This window comes from Monodelphis domestica, chromosome 1, assembly GCF_027887165.1.
Source record: "Monodelphis domestica isolate mMonDom1 chromosome 1, mMonDom1.pri, whole genome shotgun sequence".
Lineage (NCBI taxonomy): Eukaryota > Metazoa > Chordata > Mammalia > Didelphimorphia > Didelphidae > Monodelphis > Monodelphis domestica.
This window is the reverse complement of record NC_077227.1, coordinates 625,061,793-625,089,510: the sequence shown is the minus strand read 5'-3', so window position 1 is coordinate 625,089,510 and position 27,718 is coordinate 625,061,793. Positions and strand designations below refer to the sequence as shown.

The 27,718-nt window shown below is 35.8% G+C and overlaps 1 protein-coding gene across 4 annotated transcripts; it reads left to right on the top strand.

Moving 5' to 3' along the window:
• Positions 1-85: 85 nt before the first annotated feature.
• Positions 86-26,168, top strand: LOC103098905 (retinol dehydrogenase 7-like). Of its 4 annotated transcripts, XM_007476689.3 has the most exons (5): positions 86-1,371; positions 5,903-6,055; positions 9,350-9,385; positions 11,825-11,955; positions 25,383-26,168. In XM_007476689.3, exons 1-5 carry the CDS (start codon positions 963-965, stop codon positions 25,704-25,706), a joined length of 1,053 nt encoding a protein of 350 aa, XP_007476751.2. In that variant the 5' UTR covers positions 86-962; the 3' UTR covers positions 25,707-26,168. The 4 variants fall into 4 exon arrangements, with proteins under 4 accessions (XP_007476751.2, XP_007476754.2, XP_007476756.2 ...); XM_007476692.3 differs by lacking the exon at positions 9,350-9,385 and having other exon boundaries at positions 90-1,371; positions 11,864-11,955; XM_007476690.3 differs by lacking the exon at positions 9,350-9,385 and having other exon boundaries at positions 102-1,371.
• The last annotated feature ends 1,550 nt before the right edge of the window (positions 26,169-27,718 follow it).

Sequence of the window (27,718 nt, the reverse complement as noted above, 5' to 3'; positions counted from 1 at the left end):
TTCAGATTTGAACACAAGACCTCTCATCTCTAGGCCCTGGCTCTCAATTCACAGAGCCACTAAACTGCCCTTTGGAAAATGTCTTGATAACTAAGTTTAGCTTCGAAAACTCATATGTGTGTGTGCACATGCATGCACATGTGCATACATATGCCAATATCCATTAGTGGGTTAAAAAAAGAACCTACAAAATCACCATTTTTTACCTCTGACACTTTCTAATGCCATATAAGTGTTTGCCAATTCATTAAATCAAAATTCCAAGGGATTATTTTACAAGTGGAGTTTGACTTTAGGTATTGATAAAGGGACTGCTTACTCCTTTTGAGGGGAGGAGAGGAATATTATTTAGAATTATAGAATTGGATCTAGAAGATGTCTAAGACATTAACTAGCTCAAACCCTTCATTTAACAAATGAAATAACTGAAGACTAGCATTGAAGAGACATCTAATGGATTTCAGAGCAAAGATTTGCACCTACATCTTCCAACTCCAAATCAAACATGCTTCCACACTACCTCAATTCATTTTTCAGAGTCCTCTTTCTTTTTCTTCTTTTGTTCATTCTGTAAGCATTATTACTGTGTTGATGATGATAATGATTAACCTCCTCATCTCTCTCCCTCTAATTCATTCTTCCTAGTTTCAGGCAAATTCTGAACAATCCCAGGGGCTAGTCTAGAGAAGCCTAGCCCAACTATTTAATATTGCTGACAACAGCAAATTCATTAACTTCTCTTTGTGTACATTAAGATTTAGTCCCACAGACTAATTTGTTTACAACGTAGCTACCATGATCCTAGCACAGCTTGCACCAACCACTCCACAGTCAGGGAGGGACTGGGGAGGAGATTATCCATTGTTTCTCTGTCCTGGTTGGCAGAGAGCATTACTGGCCAATTGTATAAAGAAGGCACATTTCTCTCTGTTCTAATACAGCTTAGGGAGAGAAGTCAGACTATGTTTGGAATCCCCAGTTTCTTCCTCTTCTTCTTTGCTCTCTCTATGGCATTAGGGCTCATAAATGACTGGAGTTACCTGCTCTGGGTAGCTCCCCTTCTGGGACTGCTGCCAGTCTGGAGAAAAATAGCATTCTTTGGAGCATCTGATAAGAGAATCGCTGTGGCTGGAAAAGCGGTGCTTATCACTGGCTGTGATACTGGCTTTGGGCATTCCCTGGCTTTGAGACTGTTCAGTCTCGGCTTCACTGTGTTTGCTACCTGCCTCTTTCCAGATGGGGAAGGGGCGCAACGTCTGAGGCAGGAAGCTGGATCTAGCTGTCGGCTCCATGTTCTCAAACTTGACGTCACTCAGGACCAAGATGTGGCTGAAGCTAAGGAATTTGTCCTGAAGAACATGCCTGAAAACGGTAAAATCTTTTCCTTACTTCAGTTAGAAGTGACTTACTCAGCTCTTCCACATCCCCAGGCCACCCAGCTGCTAACTATCCTCACAAATACTTTGCACCTGGGGAACATTTGCTGTAGGTAAGAATAAAGATTAATGTCTGGGTCCCAGGTTTCAGGGAAAATGATGGGTGAAGAGAGTAGTTCCGAAGACTGCAACCTAGTATCAGCACTGTCTGGTAGGATTTTCCCCCAGTCTAAGTTCACAGTCACATGCCGGGTTTCTTATTTCTCTTACACTTCCCTGGAGGGGATGGAGTGTCTCATTTTTTGTTACTTGTATCCCCACTGCTTAGCATTAATGTTTGACACACACTAGACACCTGATGTGTGTTGATTGATGTGAATTCGTGTCTAATAACTCCCATCCAACAATTTTATCACAACAATCCTGCGAGGATCTGACATTTTCCAGAACTAGTTGTGAGTGAATGCTAATTAGAATGAAGTCACTCCCTCTTTTCCGCTTTCTCTCTCCTCTCTCTTGCCTCTTCCCATCTCCCATCAATTTCTGGTACGGTTCTAAATAGAATGGAGAACATTAGCTAATTTGGTAGATCCTGGAGTCCAAGGACTTCAAAAACAAAGTTATTAAGTCCAACTCCTTTATTTTACATATGAGAAAACTGAGGCACAGAAAGATCAAGAGATGTAATTAAATGCTTGTTGATTGATTGGTGAGTTTTTGTCTAATAATATTATCTTACTCTGAGCATTTTCACTGGCTGTCCCTTATGCAGAGAACATTCTCCCTTCTCATCTTTGCTTTCTGACTTTCTTAGCTTTCTTCAAATTACAGTAAAAAGCTTACCTTCTACAGGGAGGCATTCCCAATTCCTCTTACTTCTAATACCTTCCCTCCCTTGATTATCTCCTATTTCTTTTATATATGATTTATCTGTACATAGCTATTTGCATGCTGTCTCTCTCATTACATTTTGAGCTCCTGTAGGGTAGGGGGTATCTTTTGCCTTTTTCCCCCCATTTGAATTAGTTTGTTTAGTCAATTTAGAACATTATTCCTTGGTTACAATAATCATATTATTTCCCTCCCTTCCCTCCACCCAGCCACCCAGCCAACACACAATTTCATTGGGTATAACTTGTGTCCTTGATCAGAACCCATTTCCGTGTTGTTGACATTTGCACTAGGATGTTCATTTAGAGTCTACATCCCCAGCCATATCCCCCTCGACCCATGTAGTCAAGCAGTTGTTTTTCTTCAGTGTTTTTACTCCCACAGTGTTTCCTCTGAATGTGGATAGTGGTTTTTCTCGTAGATTCCTCCAAGTTGTTCAGGAGCATTGCATTGCCACTAATGGAGAAGTCCATTACCTTCGATTGTACCACAGTGTATCAGCCTCTGTGTACATTGTTCTCCTGGTTCTGCTCCTCTCACTCTGCATCAATTCCTGGAGGTTGTTCCAGTCCCCATGGAATTCCTCCACTTTATTATTCCTTTTAGCACAATAGTATTCCATCACCAACATATACCACAATTTGTTCAGCCATTCCCCAATTGAAGGGCATCCCCTCATTTTCCAATTTTTTGCCACCTCAAAGAGTGTAGCTATGAATATTTTTGTACATGTCGTTTCCTTATTATCTCTTTGGGGTACAAACCCATAAGTGCTATGGCTGGATCAAAGGGCAGACAGTCCTTTAGCACCTTTTGGGCATAGTTCCAAATTACCCTCCAGAATGGTTGGATCAATTCACAACTCCACCAGCAATGTATTAATGTCCCAACTTTGCCACATCCCCTCCAGCATTCATTACTTTCCTTTGCTGTCATGTTAGTCAATCTTCTAGGTATGAGGTGATACCTCTGAGTTGTTTTGATTTGCATCTCTCTGATTATAAGAGATTTAGAACACTTTTTCATGTGCTTATTAATAGTTTTGATTTCTTTAACTGAAAATTGCCTACTCATGTCCTTTGCCCATTTATCAATTGGAAAATGGCTTGATTTTTTGTGCAATTGGTTTAGCTCTTTATAAATTTGATTAATTAGACTTTTGTCAGAGGTTTTTATAATGAAGATTGTTACCCAATTTGTTGCTTCCCTTCTAATTTTGGATTCATTAGTTTTGTTTGCACAAAAACTTTTTAATTTGATGTAATCAAAATTATTGATTTTATATTTTGTGATTTTTTTCTAGCTCTTACTTGGTTTTAAAGTCTTTCCTTTCCCATAGATCTGACAAGTATACTATTCTGTGCTTGCCTAATTTGCTTATAGTTTCCTTCTTTATATTCAGGTCATTTACCCATTCTGAGTTTATCTTGGTGTAGGGTGTGAGGTGTTGATCCAAACCTAATCTCTCCCATACTGTCTTCCAAATTTCCCAGCAGTTTTTTTTTTTTATCAAATTTGGTTTTGGTCCCCAAAACTAGGATCTTTGTGCTTATCATAGACTGTCTTGATGAGGCCATTTACCCCAAATCTATTCCACTGATCCTCCTTTCTGTCTCTTAGCCAGTACCAAATTGTTTTGATGACCACTGCTTTATAGTATAGTTTGAGATCTGGGACTGCAAGTCCTCCTTCCTTTGCATTTTTTTTTCATGATTTCCCTGGATATCCTTGATCTTTTATTCTTCCAAATGAACTTTGTTATGGTTTTTTCTAATTCAGTAAAAATGTTTTTTGGTAGTTCAATGGGTAGTTCAATTTACTAAATAAGTAAATTAATTTGGGTAGGATTGTCATTTTTATTATGTTAGCTCATCCCACCCATGAGCAATCAATGTTTTTCCAATTGTTTAGATCTAGTTTTAATTGTGTGGAGAGTGTTTTGTAGTTGTATTCATATAGTTCCTGTGTTTGTCTTGGCAGATAGATTCCTAAGTATATTATATTGTCTAGGGTGATTTTAAATGGAATTTCTCTTTCTAATTCTTGCTGCTGAAATGTGCCTTTTTTAAATTCCAAAAACTTATCATGGTGATTGGTATATAGCAGATGCCTAATAGATGATTATTAACTGATTGAATACATTTACATAGCATTTTTCTAACACTATGAGAAATTGTACTTTTTCAGAATTTGTTTTGAGTATTAATTAGAATTAACTTTCCCCCACCCATACTGCCCAATTTATGACTACAAATAGAATGGAAAAGAATATTAGGTTATTTGGAATATCATGGATATCAAGGACCTCAAAAAACATAGATCATAGAATTATAAATTTTATTGCCAAAAGAAATAATCTTTATTTTATAGATTAAGAGACTAAAATGAAGAGAGACTAAGTGATTTGACTAGGGGAGCACAACTTATAAATATTTGAGGCAGGACTAGAACCCAAGTCTTCTTGATGTTATATCCCATGTTCCATTGTATTGGGAGAAGGAATCCAGTGGAAATTATCTTACATTAGAGGTAGTCTGGATACTTAGTTCAAAAGGTCAAATTGACCAGGTATCTATAGGTAAAGATGTATCAGAGTGATCTGTGGTAATCACTTTTAATTAGACTACTAACAATTAAAAATATGACTAACCAAAGTTGCTCATTAAAGTGGAAGAAAAAAAGACACTCCACTTTGTTTTCAACTTAATTATTTCCTTTGCACTGTCCCACTGGAATGCCTTGGCTAGTAGGCCAATGCCATTTGTTAATGAAGAAAGGAATATTTTTGTGTATTTACAGAAATTATGAGCTCCCCTAAACTGGAGCTGATTCTTTTTGACTTCTTTCATTGAACCAGTGGCTTATTCTGAGTTTCCTATTATTCTTTTTACAAACTTTTTTTGTAATTCAGTCATCTGTCAGTCATGTCTGACACTTAATGACCTCAGATAAGGAAACCGAGGCAAATAGTATTAAAGTGACTTACCCAGGATCACACAGCTAGTAAGTGTCTGAGGCTGGATTTGAACTTAGGTCTTTCTGTCTTCAGATCAGGTATTCTAACCACTGCGAACAGAAGTCCTTCTGGACAAATCATTTTACTGTGTTTGCTTCCATTTCTTCTTCTACAAAATAAGCTGGAGAAGTAAATGGCAAACTGCTCCAGCACCTTTGCCAAGAAAATCCCCAAAAAGGGTCCCAAAGAGTTAGATATGACTAAACTACCAAAAAAAATTGTTTTATGGGACCCATCAACATCATGCAGACCAAGCTAGTAGATCTGAGTTAGTAGATTTCTTAGTATCTAGAAGAGTTTGTTAGGGAGATAAAATCCAAGAATAGTTAAGGTTGATAATAAAGATGGGGAAATGTGATAAGCAATTATGCAAAATGGGGCAGTACTATAGAGTAGAGTCAATTATGGAATAAATTATGAAATGGTATAGAATAATTTAATGTCCTCAATCATGTGATAGCTCTTTCAAAACCTTGAATAAAATCAAAATAGATCAAGTATTACTTTTTACAGGAAGGACCTAATATATCTAATAGTATTATTTTGAATGACAATGGTTCACTTCCTAAAAAATTTTTGTAATAACTAATATTCTTAAAAAATAAATATCTGCTCCTAGGTCTCTGGGGTCTAGTAAACAATGCAGGAATAATGCTGGTGGGGCCAATTGAATGGATATCTTTTGATGAATGTAAAAATGTTATAGACGTCAACCTTTTGGGGAGCATCAGGACAACACTAACATTTCTTCCCCTAATAAAAAAGAGTCAAGGTGAGTCTCATATTTTCACTATTGTCAAATAATGGATCATAGTAGGGCAATGGATGATATAAGGTAAATTAAACATTTACATTCCACACTATAAGAAAAGCAAAATATCAATAATATAAGACTTTAAGATCCACCTAAATTAACCTAATATTGAATGAGAAAAGTTATAGAACAAGAAAAAGGAATGATTCCATGTTGAGTTTATTCTTTCAGATCCAGTAACATGAATGATAACTCAACTCTTGTTTAATCATTGAAACAAAATACTTCTTTTCACATCTTAGCCTGGAAAAAATTCTATTCATTAAAGCATGTGACCAACTCTGACAATGAATGTTAGGAAATAACTAGTCAGTCTGACCTCTTATCCCCCTATTCAGGTAAATGAATAAATGAATAAATACTGTAGAGTCATATAATATGTATTCACAAAACCTGTATTAATGATGTCTAGTAGTCTCATACCAAGTAGGAAGAGCCTTATCTACTACTAACTACTACTACTTATGTACTAATCTACTTATCTACTAATCAGGTTTTGGTGGTGGTGAGAGAGAACATTCCTTGTAGTTCCTAAGGCCAAAGAAAATGAAAAAGTCAACAGACTAATTGGAGTCTCTCTCATCCAGGATTCTGATATAGGAAAAATATATTATGTACAAAATAAATTCTCATAATCCCCCCTCTGAAATTGAGGTACAGTTTCCTCAATGAATCATCCCAAAATGGTACTTATAAATTTCAAGACTCACTCACCATGATACAAAAGAATCTGATGGTACTTTACATTTCATGGAGGGTCTAACTATAATATTTGTGTGTTTCTTAACATGATGTTTAAAATGATTGTTACATGCATAGGTAGAGAATCATCAAAGAGACACTCCTCTTCTGGAATATGGGTCTTATTGACAAAATAACAGTGCATGGGGAAAACATGAAAGGACTAGGTGACCCATCCCCAGCAGTTCAGTCTGTCATTAGACTCTAAGATAAGTAACTGCATAAAATCTTCTAATACAAAATAGAATATATAGAAAATTTTCCTAACATAACATTATTAGACAATGGAATTATAGCCTGGCTTTACATTTTCCCAAATCATTGTCTTACTATTCCTATAGCATTCTGAGATATTTGAAGGATTTGAATGACTGATAAAGTCAAATACTCATGTATTTAGTTGTGTCAGGAGTATTAAAAGAATGACAATTTCAGGTTAAATAACTTTGATCCTTGCAAATTAGTAGTTTTGATGTTAGTCAGCCTTAGTCGATTAGATATAGATTTTAAATTGTTTTCCTATATTTCACTGATACATTTCCCTGATTAATAGAAATTTGCTATGAGATGAAGAAGCAGGAACATAATTAAAATAACATTAAAATGTCCTTCAGATTGATGCCTAAGGACACGGAATGATTCAACACATTTATGCCAGGAGCTTTGTTTGATTTCAGGGAAGAGTCAATAGTTAAATTCCATACAAAGTCCCATTTCCATTTCTACCATGCCAAAGCCAGACTTGGGATTTAACCAGGAGGGAAACATTCCTTTTCAAAAGGAATTATCATAATGGGGAAACTCATTTAAAAGAATTTCCTTTTAACTTTTTCAAATTTGTTCCTTCAACATTCCTAGGGGCAAAATTCTCGGGCAACAATTCCCAGGGACTTTGTGGAGGGTCAGATTTTCATACCTAAAATCAAAACTTAGAATAACAGAAGATTAAAGTCCCCAACACTTTTCTTCAAAAGCAAAATCTCCATCATTTGCAGCTTAGGAATAGAATATTATTAATTTCCTCATTCCTTCCTAAAAATCAAGGTATTCTATTAACCTGAACATATAAAAATTACAACCTGAACTTTTACAGTGACTAAATCATTAAAAATGCAGTTTTCCTATATAGCAGTTATTAACAAATACAATTACATAATTTCCCAAATGATCTGAAATTATATTTACTAATCAAGTAAGATTAATTCATAAAATTCTCACTAACAGAGAGAAAAATCCTAGATCTTTCAAACTGCAGTATTCCAATTTCACAACGTAGCTTAAGGAGGAAGGTTTAACAAACTTCATAGACAAAGATCCAAAAGGAATTTACTGTGCCCTTTTTATCCAGCAGTAAGTTATTAAATGCCATTAATATTTCTTTGATTTAAAACAAAATATAGGGGCATCTAGTGGCTCAGTAGATAGAGACCTAGGCCTAGGGAGGAGATGTCCTCAGTTCAAATCTAGCCTCAGACACTTCCAAGCTCCTGGGCAAGTCACTTAACTCACAATGACTAATCTTTATCCTCTGCCCCCCCTTGAAACCAACACACAATATTAATTCTAAAATAGCAGATAAAGATCTTAAAAAAACAAACAAAAATATATATCCAATCACAATTATAAAGACAATAACTCTTATTCAATAAATGACTGCATTTTGAAATTCCCCATAGACAGTGAATAGATAATAGGTTTTTCAAAACTCTAGAAAAACACTGAATTTTCACTATAAATATATATGTATAATATGCTATTTATGCTATAAATGCCTTTTATTTATATATTTGTATATCATAATTATATTTGTGATATATAATTATGTATATTTGTTTATGATATATAATTTTATATGTATGATCTAGAATTATGACATATAATTTTATGTTTTATTTATTTATGATATGTGTATTTATTTTTATATATAATTTATGATATTATTTTGATATATATTATATTTATGATTTATTTATGATATATTTAGGATTTTTATGTTTATGACATAATTATATATGTATAATTTATTTATGATATATTTATTATATTGTGATATATTTTGATATGTTTGATATTATTTATCATATATAGTTATATATATCATACATATAAATACCATAAATATGTGTATATAATATATCCAGATTATAATTCTACTTCATAGAAAGTGGAAACAACTTCATACTTCACAATTAAACCACTTTATAAGACAAATGAATTCCATTGAAGAAATAATAGTAGCAATAATAATAGTTAAAATATATAGTGCTTGCCATATATCAAGCAGGGTATTATGCCTTTTAGCTGCTAACATTTATTCTAAAATTATGCAGATTGCATATTATCTCAGGCCTTCTTTGAATCCATGCATTTCATAGAATTTTCTAATAGAATTACTTGATTATGTATTATAAAGGTGTTTTCTACAGTGGAATTATAATCTCGAGCTATTTATCAATACTGATTTTTAAAACTCTTGACTCCCTATAACCTCATTCTTATCTCCTTTTAAAGAGCAATATCTCCAGGTTCTAGAAGGCTATTGGTCAGGTCAGTATTCTGACAGCCTTAGTAATCTATATTTTAAAAGCTAAAATATCTAAGGAAACAAAAGATTTCAATTCAGTGATATATATATATATCTATATAGATATATAGATATATATATAAAATAAACTTTAATTTCTATAGTATTCCTTAGGTGGCTCTGATACCACTCCAATTTTATTTCCTACACTATTTTTCTCCTAATTTTTTCTTTTTGTTTTAAACTTAAAAAAATTTAATTTATATTAAACAGTTTTTAGTTTAATTTAATTTAATTTAATTTTTTAATTTTATCTTTATTTTGTATAACAAATTTATACATAAGTTTTCCAAATTTATACGATTCATGTTGTCTTCCTCCCTTTCTCTCTTCCCCCTCCCAGAGTTGACAAGCAATTCAATCTGGGTGGTACAGGTATTATCATGCAAAACACATTAAATTTTTATTTTACTTTGAAATCTACAGCCTTCACATTCTATCCATATCTCATGCTATTATAATTTTAATAGATAAATGATATTACACAAAAGTTATTAACTTATCAAAAAAATAATCTTACTTTCCTAGCTCTGCAATCAGATTTCCACTCAGGACTGTTATTATTTATCCAAAGAATGTAACCACACTCACATTTTCTTACTTGTTCCCATGGAAGCTGCTTGAAAGGAAGGGGTTAATACTGGCTTGTGTTATAGAGATGGAATTTTAAAATGAGGAAGGAGTGAATTCAAAGATGCTGGCAATGCCAGAGGAGAAGAAAAAAAAGACAATTAAGAAGCAGAATTTGAGAGTTCCTCAGCCTAGCTGACTGAATCTTTGGTGGAGTCTGTTCCACAAAGACTATTTTCATTTCCCACATTAAAATCCTTTATCATAGTTTCCTATCTCAGCTATATGAGGTAAAGCTTCTTTAACTTCAGACCATAGCTCATTGCTATTCTTTTCCCCTGGAGAGCAAAATGTTTTTGCTGTTCTTTAAGATACTGACATACAAGACGATTTTAATACACAGACATACATACACGTACATGTAGGAGGCAAAATTTTGACATCTTATTTTAAGTCTTCAGGGTTCAGAGTCTATCCCTAAAGTTTTGTTTAAACTTTGGGAAGAAGGGCTTCTCCCATCTGGAAGGCTCTTCCCTCAAGAATTAATTTTTCTTGAAAGGGTTAGTTCCCCAAAGGGAAGTTTTTCTTGAAAAGCCAGAAGCCTCCAAGAATTAACAATGCATACAAAGAACTCCTGTAAATTTTAGGGATCCTGTTCCCCAAATACCTTTTACTTCATAAACATATTTACTCTCCCTCTGTATCTCCATCTCTTTTATCTTCGACAATCTAAAAAAAGGTCAGGCATCCAGGGCTATCTATGTCCAATTATTTTCATGAAAAAAAAATAACACAAAAGACATATAATTCTTACCCACAGAGGATCTGATCATCAGGAATAGGGTGGGACCTCTACTACATCTCCATTTTACTTATCAGAAAAGAAATCACTCCATGTGGAAGAAAACCTTTCCCTGGGCTGTCTTGGAGTGATTTTTTTTTTTCTGGTAAGCAAAAGAAGGATTCAGGATCCCTTCATTTGTTCTGTTACAATTAAAATATTTAAGAGACTATTTTTTTGGATAAGAATATAACTTCAATAATTGGGCTGGCATTTAACCTCCAAATCAATAAGTCAGTGATCCTCTCAATAAAGACAAAGAAATTTCTTCATGTAGATCTATAAATACATTTTGATTATTCATGGAGACTCTCAATCCCTCCCCAGTCCCATAGAGGATAGGGGCAGTCATATATCTAAAAAGAATAGGTTTATCTAGCAATTATGTTTATGGGGGCATAAAACATAGTTTCCTTTATACATATATCTTTTTTTCATATGATGCCTTTTCCAAAAGAGAGAGTAGAAGATAGGTGGGAGTTAACTGAGTATTTTAAATGTAACAAAGTAATAAATTAACTTTTAAAAAAGACTTGCAACAAGTTAACTTATAACTTTAAAATAACTCAGATGAAAAATTGCATTCCTGAGATTAATTTAAGAATGGAGAACTGTGATTGGAGCAATTATGCAAAACGGGGCAATAATACAGATTAGGGTCAATTAAAGAAATGGACGAATCATTCTCTGCAGTATTCCTTCTGTGCTCAAGCAATTATAATAGTGTAACACTGTGATGTGCTGGTAAATGTTTAACAATCAGGTGGGGTGGGGTGCAGAAGTGATATATGTAGACATATCTTTTAAATTTTATCTGCATTAGTAACATTTCTTAAAATCTAGATAGAGGGGCAATAGGATAAGAGGGCTGGCCCATATGGTATTTCTCTTTTAAGTCCTTCACAATTAGCAATGTAGTATCCTGCCCATAATAAGCATTTGGTAAATATTCTGATTTGATTGTGATAGATATGATATTTTTTTGTTTTAGGACGTTTAATCTTCATGTCTAGTACTTTTGCATTTATAGAAAGAGGAAATATCTTCTATTCTTTATCAAAAAATGCATTGGAAAAATATGGTGATATGTTAAGGCATGAATTAAAGAAATTTGGAGTTAAGGTAAGTAATTTCATGAATTTTTCTCCCCATTAAAATAATCCCACAATTCAAATGATGATTCTCCAATATGGCTGAACATTTTTACTTCAGAAGTGGGCAGCCTTTCTATTTACAAAGGAAAACTAACCTGGAATATAACCTAGAGAGAGAGGAAACAATTACACATTTTCCGTAAAGTTGCAGTGTCTCACATTAAGAATTGATGAATGTGAAACATTTCACCCCACTAATCATGAACTCACATTGACTCATAGAACTGACACCTCTCTGACCCTACAATTCTTCAGGTGGCTGATTCTGTGTAACATGGTGGAAAGAACACATTTGAATTTTCCTATCAGTTTTTACTATTCAGTGCTTTGTAAGTATCCTCTGAGATGCAGAAGAAAGACATTAATGCCCTTTCTGGTTATCACCTATAGAGAAAGTGAGTCAAAAAGGAATGGTTTCTACTCTTATAACTCAAAATCAACATAATCAATGGCATTTATCTTGTTATTTAATACAAAATGAAAATAATAATTATGCTCTAGGTCAATTTGTATTTAGATATTTCTGGAAGGGAAAAAACAATCCATTAAGGATACCAGAAGAAATGAAAAAGATATAAATACTCTGTATTATGGTTACATCTGCCAAAAAGGATTTGATTAATTTAACAATATTCTAAATCTAAAATCTCTAATGATATGGGCAGGGCCAGTCCTCCTGCAGGGTATAGGTGGTGTGATGGCATTGGCAAATAAGAAGAAGATGGGAAACAGTTAAAGTTTCAACCTGCCATCAGGCATCACAAAAACTACTCTGCCTTTACTCGGGCTGATTTTTATTTTTATACCCTTGATGGTTACACATATACTTGGTACACAGTTTCATTTTCAACATACTGAGAATGACCCTGCATCCTGTTACAAATATAATGTGAAACTGTCCTAGAGGAATGTTAGATGTTACAACCCACCTAGGAACTCCTCAGGACCAGTTAAGCACCAAGTCCTTGGTTTATGGAAATAAAGTTTATTTTAATAAAAGGAATAAGGGAAACTTGTAGGTATAATCCTAATACACTTCAAACCATCTCCACCCAACTCTTAAATCCCCTGCTTAAGGGGAATCTTCTGTTTCTTCTCTGGGCCCTGCCTACAACTCCCAGTTATAATAGTGAGATTTTGTTAGGGGAAAGAACAAGAAGGAAACATAAAAATCATATAAAAATTTTTGGGAAAGGGAAGAGGGTAAAGGGTAAGGAAAATTATTACAATTAATCTTAAACCCTAATGTCTATAAACCTATCTTAACCTAACTTATCTAAGCTAAAAACTTTAAGTTCCCCAACACAAAATCTCACAAGTGGAATCTAATCAATGGGCCAGAATCTTCAGATAAAAACTGTCCAAAGCAGGTCCAGTGGAGAAGTGAGTCTTTAGTCCTCTATCTGCCAGCAGCCAGTCCAAGCAGGATTCTTCTCTCTTCAGCTGTTATCACCAAAAGGCCAGAAACTTGATATAAAACAAGCAATCCAAGGTCCTTCAGGAAAGAAGTGAAGTTTCTGTTGGGACCCTAGAATCTTTACCCAGATCTTGACCCTTAGCCTCTCATGTGACTCTCAGTCACATTCTCCCGTCAATCACTTGAAAGTTTGCATTGTAAAGTCTTGTTTTGCAAATGTCCTCTTCCTATTACACTGTCCTGCCTAAAACCTCCTACTCCTGCTACTCAGCAAATGCTCAGAGTTCGAACTCACCATCACGAACACTGTGTTCAGAATGGCGAACAAACATAAAACAACGTGGATGCACCCACGATCAAAACAGTGGCATCTCATTGACTACATCATTGTACGCCAGCAAGACATCCAGGATGTACAGATCACCAGAGCTATGAGAGGAGCTGAATGCTGGGCAGACCACCGATTGGTTAGAGTGACTCTTCAAATGCGCATTGTGCCTCGCCATCCAAAACGCGCCTAGACAGTTCGCGAATTTTACAACGTGAGTCGTCTTAGAGATCCATCTTATTTGCAAACATTCCAGTCCTGCCTGGACAACAAGCTGTCTGTAAAGGGACCACTCACTGGAAGCTCAACCAAGAAATGGAACCAGTTCAGAGATGCAGTGAAGGAAACATCAAAGGCAGTCCTAGGCCCCAAACAATGCAACCACCAGGACTGGTTCGAGGAGAACAGCACTGCTATTGAAGACCTATTGAGCAAAAAGAACAAAGCCTTTATGAAGTGGCAAAATAACCCAAACTCTGCTCCTAAAAAGGACAGATTCAAGTCTCTCCAAGCCATGGCTCAGTGTGAGATCAGGAAGATGCAAGACAGATGGTGGAAAAAAAGGCAGAAGAAATCCAGCATTTTGCTGATACGAAAAACTACAAACAATTTTTCATTGCCCTCAAGACTGTCTATGGGCCATTAAAACCCACCACCACTCCCTTGCTATCCTCTGACAGTGCCATTCTCATAAAAAGATAAAAAAGGCATCAGCAACAGGTGGAAAGAACACTTCAGTCAGCTTCTCAACCGACATTCTTCAGTCGACCAAAGAGCCCTTGACCAGATCCCCCAAAACCGCACCATTGAACAACTTGATGACCCTACTTTAATAGAGGAAGTCCAAAAAGCCATTAAACAAATGTGTGCAGGCAAGGCACCTGGTAAAGATGGGATCCCAGCCAAGGTGTACAAGGCCTTAAAGGGGAAGGTGCTTCAGGCATTCCACATAGTGCTGACTAGCATATGGGAAGAGGAAGACATGCCCCCAGAACTCAGAGATGCCTCCATCGTAGCCCTATACAAGAACAAAGGCGCACAGGCAGCCTGTGACAACTGCAGAGGCATCTCACTACTCTCCACTGCTGTAAAGATCCTCTTTCGTGTTATACTCAACAGACTCCTATCATCTGTTTCAGAGCAGAAGCTGCCTGAATCACAATGTGGCTTCCGACCAGATCGCAGCACCATCGACATGGTCTTCATGGTGAGGCAAATGCAGGAAAAATGCCTTGAGCAGAACCTGAGTCTCTACATTGTCTTCATAGACCTGACAAAGGCATTCGACACAGTGAACAGGGACTCATTGTGGGTGATCCTTAGCAAGCTCAGTTGCCCAACAAAATTTATCAAACTGATCCAGTTCTTTCATGTCGACATGACAGGGGAAGTCCTATCTGGTGGAGAGACTTCTGATCGCTTCAACATCTCCAATGGTGTGAAACAAGTCTGTGTCCTCGCTCCGGTACTATTCAACCTATACTTCACCCAAGTATTACGACATGCTGTGATGGATCTAGACCTGGGCGTCTACATCAAATACTGACTGGATGGCTCACTATTCGACCTTTGCCGCCTAACTGCAAAAACAAAGACAACAGAGAGACTCATCCTGGAAGCTCTCTTCACAGATGACTGTGCTCTCATGGTCCACCAGGAAAATCATCTCCAAACCATTGTGGACAGGTTCTCTACCGCAACAAAACTGTTTGGCCTGACTATCAGCCTCAGCAAAACAGAGGTGCTATCCCAACCCGCACCAGGGAGGCCAACTAACCAGCCATGCATTACAATAGACAGCATGCAGCTTTCTAATGTCAACACTTTCAAGTACCTGGGCAGCACCATCACCAATGACGGGTCCCTAGATCATGAGATCAATGCCAGGATCCAAAAGGCCAGCCAGGCACTCGGGCGGCTGCGCTGCAAAGTCCTCCAACATAGCAGTGTAAGCACTGCAACGAAGCTCAAAGTGTATGATGCAGTGGTCCTCAGCTCGCTCCTGCATGGTTGTGAGACATGGACACTGTAGCGGAAGCACATGAAACAGCTGGAGCAATTCTACCAACGCTCTCTCAGGTCAATCATGAGGATCCGATGGCAGGACCGAATCACCAATCAGGAAGTCCTCGACAGAGCCAACTCCACCAGCATCGAAGTCATTGTCCTCAAAACCCAGCTACAATGGTCTGGACACATCATCCGCATGGACCCACAGTGAATACCAAGACAGGTATTCTATGGTGAACTGTCAGCTGGACTCAGGAAACATGGCCAACCAAAGAAAAGATTCAAGGATCAGCTAAAATCAAACTTGAAGTGGGCTGGCATTGCACCAAAGCAACTAGAACTCGCTGCCTCTGACAGAAGCAGCTGGTGAACCCACATTAACCATGCCACCACCACCTTTGAAGATGAACAACATCGACGTCTTGCCGCTACACGCCGACATCAGGCCACACCCGCACCTCCGCACAACTGGCATCCCATGCCCCATGTGCCACAAACTTTGCACCTCAGTCTTTGGACTTCAAAGCCACATGAGGGCATATCAATAGATGATAATGCACAAAGACAATTGTCATTCTCGGTCACCGAGAGACTACTACTAGCCTAAAACCCTTTCCCAAGCTACCTGACTTAACCTAATCTTCCACCAGTAATTAATAAAGAAAGGGAAAACCCCTGGGTTTGTCTGCTGTACTAAGTAACTCAAAGTTATAGATGGAAAGCTTTGGATTACCTTAGCCAAGAAGAATTCTGGCACCTTGACCATTGGCAGATGATCTTTAGGTTCAGGGAAAATTGGTTTTCTCCAAATAAATCCTCTACCTAGATGCAAAATATTTCTCCATCAAATTCTGACTATCCAGGAGAATCTCTTAGAATAAAAACCCCTTCAGCTTTATGGAAATGTCAGCAGAGAGTCTAAACCTCTTTCCAGCTCAGTTGAAATCCAAGAAGAAAGTGAAGTTCAGTTATTTTCAGTTTTAGACTTCCACAATCCCTTTCCAATCCAGAATCCTTTCCCAGGGCTTATCTCAAAATTCCCTTCTTTTAAATAACCCTAGAAAGCCAGTCTTATCCATAACCATATTCCTACACAGTATTGTTTCAAAAGGTTTCATCCTGTTGCAGGATTGTTCAAGGGGAGGTGAGGGGGAGGAGTCTTCAGGCTTATATAGTTCTTAGTATGGTACAGACAGTATAAATTCAGGACACCAATCCATCATGCATTTGTCAGGTAACAGTGTGGGAAGTTACAGTGTCCTATGAAGTGGAACCACTTGCTTTGTTCTGAGTTCTAGCAATACAAGAAAAGGAGGGGCTATAGGTCACCCTGTCTGTAGCAAGTTTCTGGGTGTGGCAGCCTCACAAAGCGAGTCCTTAGAGCATAAAGGGATCCCTAAAGGAGAGTTCTAAGGATTTTCCACTACAACTGCACTCTCATCCTTACTCGGGAAGGGCCCCTGATTTCTTGTAATTGCCATTGATTCTCCTCAAAGTCTCTGATCCCTTGAAATCAGAAGTGATTTTGCTCTTCAGGATTTCCATTCTCTCTTGCTAAAAGTGCTCTTCCCTGACTTGAAATATGATCCAGGAGTGAATATAGACAATGGAGTTGATAAACACTTGCCTCTCAGGGACTACTCTCTCTCTCTCTCTCTCTCTCTCTCAGTACTTTGGTAGCACTTTTTATTTCAAGTTGATAATAAGCATGACACAGATCTATGTTGAAATAATATTAGACAAAATTATCAAGGTTTAAAATTAAAGATGTGTATTTGAGAAGAAAAGAAAATTTAAAGTCAAAATTCAATGTTTAAAAAGAGACCTCAAAATTAAAAGTTTCAAATACTATTGAATTAATAAAATGGACCAAAGTTTATACTTGAAAAGTAATATTTTTTTAGCTTTTTAAAAAGTCCCTTACTTTCCATCTTAAAATTAATATTAAGTATTATTTCCAAAGTAGAATAATGGTAAGAGCTAAGCAACTGGCCTAGGTCTTTATCAACTGATCCATCTACCTGCTCTTTTAACTTTTAAATAATATTTTGTTTTTTCCTCAATTAAATGTAAAAAACAATTATCATCTTTAGTTTAAAAAAATTGAATCAAATACTCTCCCTCCTTTCTTTCCTTCCCTCCCTAAGAAAACAAATAGTCTGATATATATGTGTATATATATACATATATATATATATATATATATATATTTGTACACATGTAGTAATGTAAAACATGTTCCATATTAGTTTGTGGAGGAAAATGCAAACAAAAAATGTAGAAAAAAGTGAAGAAGGAAAGAGAAATAAAGTATGTTTTAGTCTATATTCAGACCCCATCAGTTCTTTCTTTAGAAACGGACAGTATTTTTCATCACAAGTCCTTGGCAATTGTCTTGGATCACTGCAGTGTGTAGAATCGCTAAGACATTCACAATTATTCATGACTTGGAAGTCCTAGACAGAAAACTGAAAAACTTGGGAACAAGATCCCTGCACTTCCTGTATATGGAGGTAGAACAACAACAACCAAAGACTTAAATGTCAGACATATCATAGGTATAGACACAATAGGACTTGATTTCTGTAGATATGGGATATGAATTGGTAAAATTAATCTTGGAGAGTGTAGTGAATTTTAATTGTTTATTGGTAAAAATGAGAAAGAAAAGGCAAGAGTAGTCTAATTAAAAGTGTCCAAGCTGCACAGCACCTTTGTAAGATAGAGAGAAAAAAATATCACCTGGAATATTCACCTGAACTATTCAGTCACCTGAATAGTCACCTGGACTATTCAGCAGAAAGAAGATTGGAGAGAGAGAGAGAGAGAGAGAGAGAGAGAGAGAGAGAGAGAGAGAGAGAGAGAGAGAGAGAGAGAGAATAGCATTAAGAACATTGTAAATGGAAAATATTATCAGGATAGTTACAAGAATATTTTGCCAAAAGGAGATAAGAACTAAAATAGTATCAGGGAAGGTGTAGACTCAGTTAACTCCCACCTATCCTCTACTCTCTCCTGTCTCCTTGAAAGAGGGAGTATGTCTCCTCAGAGAATGTTTTCTGGGAGATGGCGGACAAGGGACAAGAGAAGGAAGCCTTAGGAAGATGACAAGATGCCCCCCTTGAGGTTCAATCTATCCTTGAGAGGTAAGATGAACTCTTATGCCTCTGATTTCCTCAGGGACATCAACTGTTAGTTCCCTTCAGGATCTTAGGGTTACTCCCCTGCCAAGGAGAGATGTCTATTCCTTGGGTCTGGCAGTCTTAGATCACTGTGATCCAGAAGTCAACCACCCTTTTTGGGGAGAGGTGTGACCTTCCCCAAATCTTCAATCCCCTTTAATCTTAGAAACTAGCCCAGCCCTAAATCTTGAGTAACAGGTGTTTTATTGGGGTTTAAGTAGGGAAGAGGTATCACAGGTATCAAAAAGGAAATGCTACAACTTGCCCCCTCTGGCAGATTGACCCTCCAAAGTCTAGGGGTTCAAGGCTTCTCAGCCTTTCTTGCCAACTGCCTGTCAGTCCCTACCCCTAAGCTAATTAGCTTGAATATAAGAGTGCAGGGAGAGGTAAGAGAGAGAGAGGTAGAGAGGGAGATCCTTGGAAGGAATCTGTGGATGACTTTCTTGAAAGTCCCAGTCCACAAAATCCACTGATGACTTTAGATTGCTGTTATTAAGAGTTGATTGAGAGGTATCTAGGGGTTCAGAAAGAGACAGTTGATCTCCAGAGAGACATTCTTCTTCCTAGCCTAGGAGATTCACCTCCTTCCTCAGGCTGCCAGCTGGAAGTGAGTGGCCAGTTGGACCTCCAAGCTTCTGATTCTCCTGGAATTTTCAGTTTTTTCTTCTTGCTCCTCCCCCACTCTCTCTTCAGCTAGTCTCTGTCAGAGACTGTTCTCTGATCAAAGTGGACTATCTCTCCTCCTACTTTACACTATGTAGATGAAAATACTGTATCCAGGTTATTGATAGTTAAGTCCAGAATAAAAAACAATAAAAACAAAAAAGAAACAATAAAAACCTTCACAATTTGGATCAAAAACAACAATAAAAAATATGATGGTATCCTGAAAGAAGTAAAGTTGACTCAAGTCTCTGATTTGAACTCAGTTTTCTTAAGATTTCTATAAATTAGGGCTAAATTCTACCACTAATTTGCATTTCATAGGCCTGGCTTTGATCTGCAATGACCCAAGCCAATCGATTTGCCCCATTACTGACACTTTATCATTTAAAGGCAGTTTGGTATAGAAGCAAAGAGAATGCATCATATTTACCAGGTCCTATTCAAGGTTTTATCCTGTTTCTGGAATTAGATGGGAAAGGTGAAATCTGTGGGCTGAAGATACAGGTTTTGGGAAGGTTTTTCCCCAAACCAGATTTCTCAGAGTACTGACCTACTTTGAGGGTATAGACTTCTAAACTAAATGGATTTACTGAGGTATATTGGATAAACTGCTGGATTTGGAGTCAAGGAGACCTGTATTCAAATCTAGTCTTAGACACTAGCTGTTGGACACTGGACAAGCCATTTGACCTTTGCCTCAGTTTCCTCGATTATCAAAAATAAGTTTAGATTATATAACCTCTGAGGTTCTTTCTAGCTCTAAATTTATGATGCTGATTCTCAACATGACATTAATTGACTTGGCCCAGTAAATATTTTCTAGTGTTTCAATAAGGTAGGTCCATAACCTCCATAGGAAGATAGGATTGAAGTCCCAAAGACTTAACTCTCTCTAACTCTATCAAATTTATCAGGTTCCAAAGATGAACCCTTAATACGTGTCAGTGATTTTTAGCAGGTAGATATAATTCTAGCCTTCCTAGTCTCTAAGGGAGATTATTATTTCCATCCTTGGACAAAGAACAGCAGTCATAGCTCTTTACGATTTCTCTGAGGGCTATTGGGCCAACATCACATCTATCAGTTATACATATACAGATTGCCACCCAGTGGAACAACTTTTTTAGAGGTTTAAAAGACATGTTTGCTAGTTGCTCTAAAAGAGCAGGGTAACCATGTATTCTCAAGCATCTTAATCTCTCTTCAAAAGTTAGTTATATACAAAAGCTGAACATGAGTAGTGAATAAATCTTTTTATCAAAGGAAATAGTAAAAAACAATTGAATTAGATTGATAATAGGAGAATGAAATTAAATGAGCTCTTCAAAACAGGAACCAGATAAAATCTCATGTCTACTAAAGAAAGGGAAATTTATTAGGTAAATCTCGTTTTAGCATTCTAGAGAAGTACAGGTACTGGGAATCAAGGGATTTGTTGGGTAACTGAATTTTCCTTATATGTCTATAGCATTTGCCAATCAAAAATCTATGCCTTTTCTCTCTTTTCTTGAATTCCACTTTTTTCTCCCTCTTTCATATTTACCATATTTATTCTGAGCCTAGTGGCTCAGAAATTTCCATTAGAAATCATGTGTCTCTATACATGTTTACATACACACACATCACAAAGCTGTCTTTCAGAGAACTGTTCAAACATCTGGGGTGGGTATGTTACCCAGAGAAGAACAAAAGGTAGTCAGTCACTCAATAAACATGTATTAAGTGTCTGTTACTGTACTAAGTGCTGGAGATTAAAAAAAAAGACAAAAGACAGTTTTTTACCTCATATTCGAATGGGGGTAAATTAAGGAAACAAATATTTGCAAATAGTTATGTGCAGAATAAGAAATCATCAAAAGAGAGTAAGCACTAGGAAGGGCTTCCTGTAGAAGATGGGAATTTATTTGGGATATATAGGAAGCTGTGGAAGGTAGTAGGCAAAGATAAAAGAGAGAGCACATTCTAGGCAATACAGACAGAGAAAATGTCTACAGTGGTGTGATGGAGTGAGGATCAAAAAATACATGACAGGAAGTAAGACATAAGAAGACTAGAAGGTCAGAGTGGAGTAGGTTATGAAAGGTTTTGTATACCAAACAGAGTATTTTTATTTGATCTCGGAGGTGATAGGAACCACTAGTTTATTGAGTAGAATGAATAACTATTGAAACTGTGTTTTAGAAAAGTCACCCTGGGGCATTTACACTTGGAGGGTATGACTTGGAAAAGGATCCTCTAAGAAGGCTGAGGAGCAGTTTGATAGTAGTTTCCTAAAAACCTAAAGAGAAGAAAGTATTAAGAAGAGGATAGAAAAAATAAAAAAATATAAAATTAAAGAACAAAAGAGGATGATCAGTAGCATCAGACACTTTAGAGAAGTTAAGAAGAATGACAACTGAGCAATGCCTTTGGATTTGGAAAATTTGATTACTTTGGAGAAAAAAGTTTTGGTGGAATATTGAGGTTGAAAGCCAGATTGTAAGAAAAAGAAAGTGAAGGGAGAGAAATTAAAGGCATTTATTGTAGATAGCCTTTTTGAGGAGATTAGCCACAAAGACTAGGTGATGTGTAAGACAATAGAATGGAAGGATCAAGAATATTTTTTTTTGTTGTTGTTGTTTGTTTGTTTTAAATAGAAGAGTCAGGAACATATTTGTAGGCAGTAGGGAAGAAGTTAGTAGATGGGGAAAGATTGACAATAAATGAGAGTAGAAATGGCAGAGGGGGCAATCTGTTGGAAGAGAAGAGGTGGAATGGAATTGCCTGTATTTGAATTCTGTAGTTTAAGACAATTTTTAACATAAATTATTTTTCCTGTTTATATTCATTTTACTGTACACCAAGACATATATAATTAAAAATACTTTTCCTTGGAAAGACATATACATTTTCTAGAGTTTCCTGAAACCTTAATATTTGTCATTTGTTAATAGTCCATTTCATTCATATACATACTATGGCTTCCATTTCTTCAGTTGTTGGACACTTATCCACTTCATTTGTCATAAGAAAAATATGCTTCCATAAGTGTTTGTATACATATTTTTAAACAATTTTGTTTATCTATCCAGTAGTGGAATCAGTGTCAAAAGTTGCATGTAGTTTAGTGACCTTGGGGTAGAGATAAATTTTTGTTGAAAATCATTGGACTAATTCACTGTTTTATGAAGAGTGCTAATATTAGTGGTTGCCTTTTCCAATTACCTTCCTTCACCTTAAGCTGTATTTTCTAATTTACAAGTATACTGTGGGAATGTAGAATTATTTTAATTTACATTTCACTTATTTTTGGAGATTTGGAATATTCATAGAGTTGCCAATTGCTTACATTTCTTCATTTGGAAACTTTTTTGTTTGACTATTGGGAAACATCTTGCTCTTAGCTATTTGAATCAATGACTGATAAATCTTTGACAATAAATCTTTACGAGAGAACATCATGAATAGTAATCTGGCAGAAATTAGGTTTAAACTAAAATTTCATCCCATGTAGTACAATAAGCAAGATGAAAAAATTTAAAAGTTCATATCATTTTTTAATTGAAGAAAACTATTCAGACGACTCACAGTGGTTTCTTTCTCTTATTTATTAAAAATTTCTTCTCCTATCCATAAGCCTAATAAATAATGTTATCTGTTCTTATTTGCTTTTGATATCTATTTTGATATCTCTATGCCTAAGTATGTATCCATTTTGATCTTATCCTAGTAAATGGTGTACTATATTGGCCTATATCTATTTTTTGCCAGATTGCTTTCTAGTTTTCTCAACAATTTTTATTAAATAGTAAATTATTATTTCAAAAATGTGAATCTTTACTTTTGTCAAACACAATATTACTATAATCTTTTACAACTGTTTGTTGTATGTCTGTTCTGTTCCACTGATCTACTTTTCTGTTTCTTAGCCAGAATCTATCAAATACTTTTGATCATTATTGCCAATGGACAAAAAGTTAATAAAAGCATCTCCTTTCAGAGGCAATAAATATATATTACTGAAAAATTCCACTCAAAAATTAGTTGAGAATTATCAATAATTTTAGCAAAGTAGCAGAATATGAAATGAACCTACATAAATAGTTAGCATTTCTATATATCACCAATAATGTCCTGCAAGAAGAGTTATTAATAGAGAATTTATTAGAATGCTAACTCAATTAAATTATCAAAAAATATTTTATTGAGCTGGAAAAATAACATAATTCAGTTGGAAAAACAAAAAGTCAAGAATATCAAAGGAAATATCAAAGGAAAAAATGTGAACAAAGGTTTAGCAGTACAATTTTTTAATACACAATAGTTTCCTTTTTGATTAACCCTTCTCTCCATCTTTTGTTCCTGAACTGGGGCTTTGTGACAGGGTCAGAATTCATCTCTTACTATTTTTTTTTGAATGATACTATGGCTTTGATTAACCTCCCAAGATCACTTTGGGTGTTGCACCAATCTTTTCTTCCTGAGATTAGAGTCCACTTGAATTTTTGAGGTTCAGATTGTTATATTCATGTGTACTTTGGCATCTCAAGAGGGCTTGGAGTCCCTTGAAACTTAAGATGTTCCAATCTGAGCATAGGCATTTTGTACTGATTGCTTCTATTTCCAGCACTTTGTACTTCTTCCTTTTACCACATCCTTCATTAGGAAAAAAATAAAAACATAGTCATTTTAATAAATGTATATATAGGGGGCAGCTGGGTACTCAGTGCATTGAGAGCCAGGCCTAGAGATGGGAGGTCCTAGGTTCAAATCTGGCCTCAGCCACTTCCTAGCTGGGTGACCCTGGGCAAGTCATTTAACCCCCATTGCCTAGTCCTTACCACTCTTCTGCCTTGGAGCCAATACACAGTATTCATACTAATACAGAAGGTAAGGGTTTTTTAAAAAAGAAATATATGTATAAGTCAAGTAAAACAAATATTCATATTGACCATGTTAAGAAAATCTGTCTCATTTTGCATATTTAGTCCATTTTTTCCCTTTTAGATGAGCAATATATTTTATCAGTGGTCCTTTGGGATCATGATTGATGATGATTAAGGAGAAAGTCCATAAAATGTTTAAATTTATTTATTTTTAAAATGTTTTTATAAAATATTCTGGTTGTGCAATTTTAAGGTTGGAGAAGACACTTATATGTTCTCCTTGAATTTCTTGATAATTATTTTATCTAAAGTTTAAGTTTATAATGGAGTAGGTATATAGAAATTGGGAGGTCATCTTCCTTTTAGGCTAGCATCTTGGCTAGACATTTGAAAGTGTGGTCTCTAGAAAAGTCTAATAACAATCTTCCTTGGGATCATTTTTCTATTCTTTTTCATTGTTCCCATGAATGTGCTTCATATAAATTAAATGTTCAAAACCATTATCATTCTTTAATATATCTTTCATTTGAACATTGCCTAGCAATCATCATGATAAAAAATGGTTCCAAAGAGTAGAATCTATCATATTAAAAAGCAGTAAATTTTGTTTATTTTTTTAAACCCTTACCCTCTATCTTAGAATAAATACTATGTTTTGGTTCCAAGGCAGAAACGTGGTAAGGGCTAGGCAATGGGAGTTAAGTGAGTTGCCCAGGATCAGACAACTAGGAAATATCTGAGGTCAGATTTGAACCTAGGACATCCCATCTCTGGGCCTGGCCCTCAATCCACTGAGCCACCTAGCTGCTCCCTTTTTGTTTATTCTTATAAGAACCTAATGCCTTCATATAGAAGGGGGGGATATGGATGAATGATTGGTATTTGATTAACTCCACAAAATGTGAATATTCTAATTTTATCTTTCAGGTGTCTCTCATTGAACCAGGAAACTATGCTCTTGCCACTAATATTATGCCACTACATACTATAGAACAATTCTGGAATAAATTTGATGAAGAAACTAAAGCAAGCTACAGTAAAACATATCTACAATCCTTTGTTAGCTATATGAATAACCAAAGAAACAATGGAATGCATGACTCAAAAGAAGTTATTGATGCTATAACTGATGCTTTATTGAGTCAGAGGCCAAAAGCAAGATATTTGGTTGCCACTTTTAGAGAAAAATTTTTGACCTATGCTTCTTATTATTTGCCAGGTTTCCTAAAAGATTTACTTTTTTTTCCTTAATATTAAAGATAATGAAATAAACAGACTATGAATATTACATAATTCAGTTATCAAACTGAAAAACACTGAAAATTATATGTGTATGGCATCTAGGGGCAGCTAGGTGGCATAGTAGATAGTCAGACCTAAGCTTACTATGTGTTTGACCCTGTGCAAATCACTTAACCCTATTTGCTGTATTTCTTCATCTATAAAATGAGTCGGAGACAGAAATGTCAAATTAATCCAGTATCTCTGCCAAGAAACTCCAAATGGGGTCACAAAGTCAGACATGACTAAAAGAACTGGATAACACAACAAAATGACATTTAACAGCAAAGATGTTTGAAAATTTTTGAAATTGTTAAAGCTAGTAAAATAAAAACATATTAGAGTTGATCTATTTTGTACAACTTTTGAAACATGAACCAACATATGAACATACTTCATTTAAATAAATGAATTTTCAAAATGCTAAATAAATAGCCATGTAATTTTTTTAATCCAGGTTAAATATGCCAAGTATTTTTAATCAAACTATACATGCAATGGACTACTACTATCTCCCTATCATTCTGGTTGCCTCTCTTTGGATTCTTTCTAGCTTATCAATATGCTTCTTAAAGTATGGTGACCAGAACCAAACATAGTACTACTTTAGATTTTGTTTGATGAGGAGAGAAATCAGTAATATATTATCACCTAAAATATTTCTAATTTCCATGGGAATTATATCAACTGAGTATATGCAGAGTTCATAAGAACTGGGTTCATTGGCCAATCTCCCCATTATCTTCTCCCCTTTAAAAAAATCAGGTATCTTTTAGCAGATTGGCCAGGATTGGGTGTGTTATCATATATCTATTTCTTGCTTTGTACTCAAAAAGAAGTCTACCTTAAAGCTTTAAATGGTACTTATCAACCCAAAGTCAATAAGTCAAGGCAAAGTGACAAGCACAGATTAAATGCTTACTAAGTGTCAGGCACTATTCTAAGCAATTGAGTATAAAATACAAACAAAAAGAAATATTCTTCCTGCTGTCAATGAGCTTATATTCCCATGGGGAAGATAATACACAAAATAAAGCTGAAAATCTGGAGGGGTAGATGGGGGTAGTAAAACGGGGATATGTTATTGAAATCTGGAAGGTCAAAAGCAAAGCCAGTACAATGGAGATTTGCCATCCTGAGCTCCTCCCCCCAAAAGGCACTACAGATGGAATTCACCAATGGAATAAGAGGGCCAGCACAGTAAAAGGATACTTCTGAGTTGGAGGACCTCAGAGATATTCCAGGTCCTTAATTTTTCTCAGTAAATAAAAGAGGAATGAAAATTAACTGTCTATTTGTTCCAGGATAGGCCTACGTAGGTCAGTCCCCTGGTAGTTTATATGCAATACTAGAGCACAATAAGACACTTGTAGGTCATTTAACAATTAATAAAATGAGATTTACTTAATCACAGGAGAGGGATATTTATGTGAAATCTACAAAGGCAAGGGGAAAGGGTGTCAGGCTTAAAAAGAAACCCTGGAAGAACTTGAAAAGGAGCTAAAAAAAAACAAGAGAAATGACAAAGAAAGTTAACAGCTTAGAAAAAAATTCAATGAAGGATATACCTTCCTAAAAACTAGAATAAGCCAAACAGAAATGGAGGCAAAAATCCACTGAAGAAAAAAAAACTTTCTAAGACTAGGATGCCAAATGGAAAAGGAAACCCTGAGGGAGAAAATACCTCCCTAAAAATTAGAACTGGGTAAATGAAAGCTAAGGACTCCATAAGAAATCAGGAAAACAATAAAATAGGTTCAAAAGTGGAGAAAAAAAGAAAATCTGAAGCATCTCACTGAGAAAACATCTGACCTATAAAATAGGTCCAGGAGAGATCATTTAAGACTCATTGTAATACCTGAAAGTCATGATTAAAAAGAAAAAGAGCCTAGACATTATATTACCAAAAAATCGTTAGGGAAAACTGTCCTGACATTTTCAAAAAAGAGGAGAAATTTGAAATTGAAAGAATATACTGATCA

What these genes read in the sequence shown, in the direction of transcription:
- LOC103098905 (XM_007476689.3), top strand. Translation starts at nt 963, where the DNA reads ATGTTTGGAATCCCCAGTTTCTTCCTCTTCTTCTTTGCTCTCTCTATG. An exon ending in CCTAATAAAAAAGAGTCAAG is followed by an intron (nt 6,056 to 9,349) that starts GTGAGTCTCATA and finishes CTCCTTTTAAAG; the next exon opens with AGCAATATCTCCAGGTTCTA. An exon ending in TAAAGAAATTTGGAGTTAAG is followed by an intron (nt 11,956 to 25,382) that starts GTAAGTAATTTC and finishes TTTATCTTTCAG; the next exon opens with GTGTCTCTCATTGAACCAGG.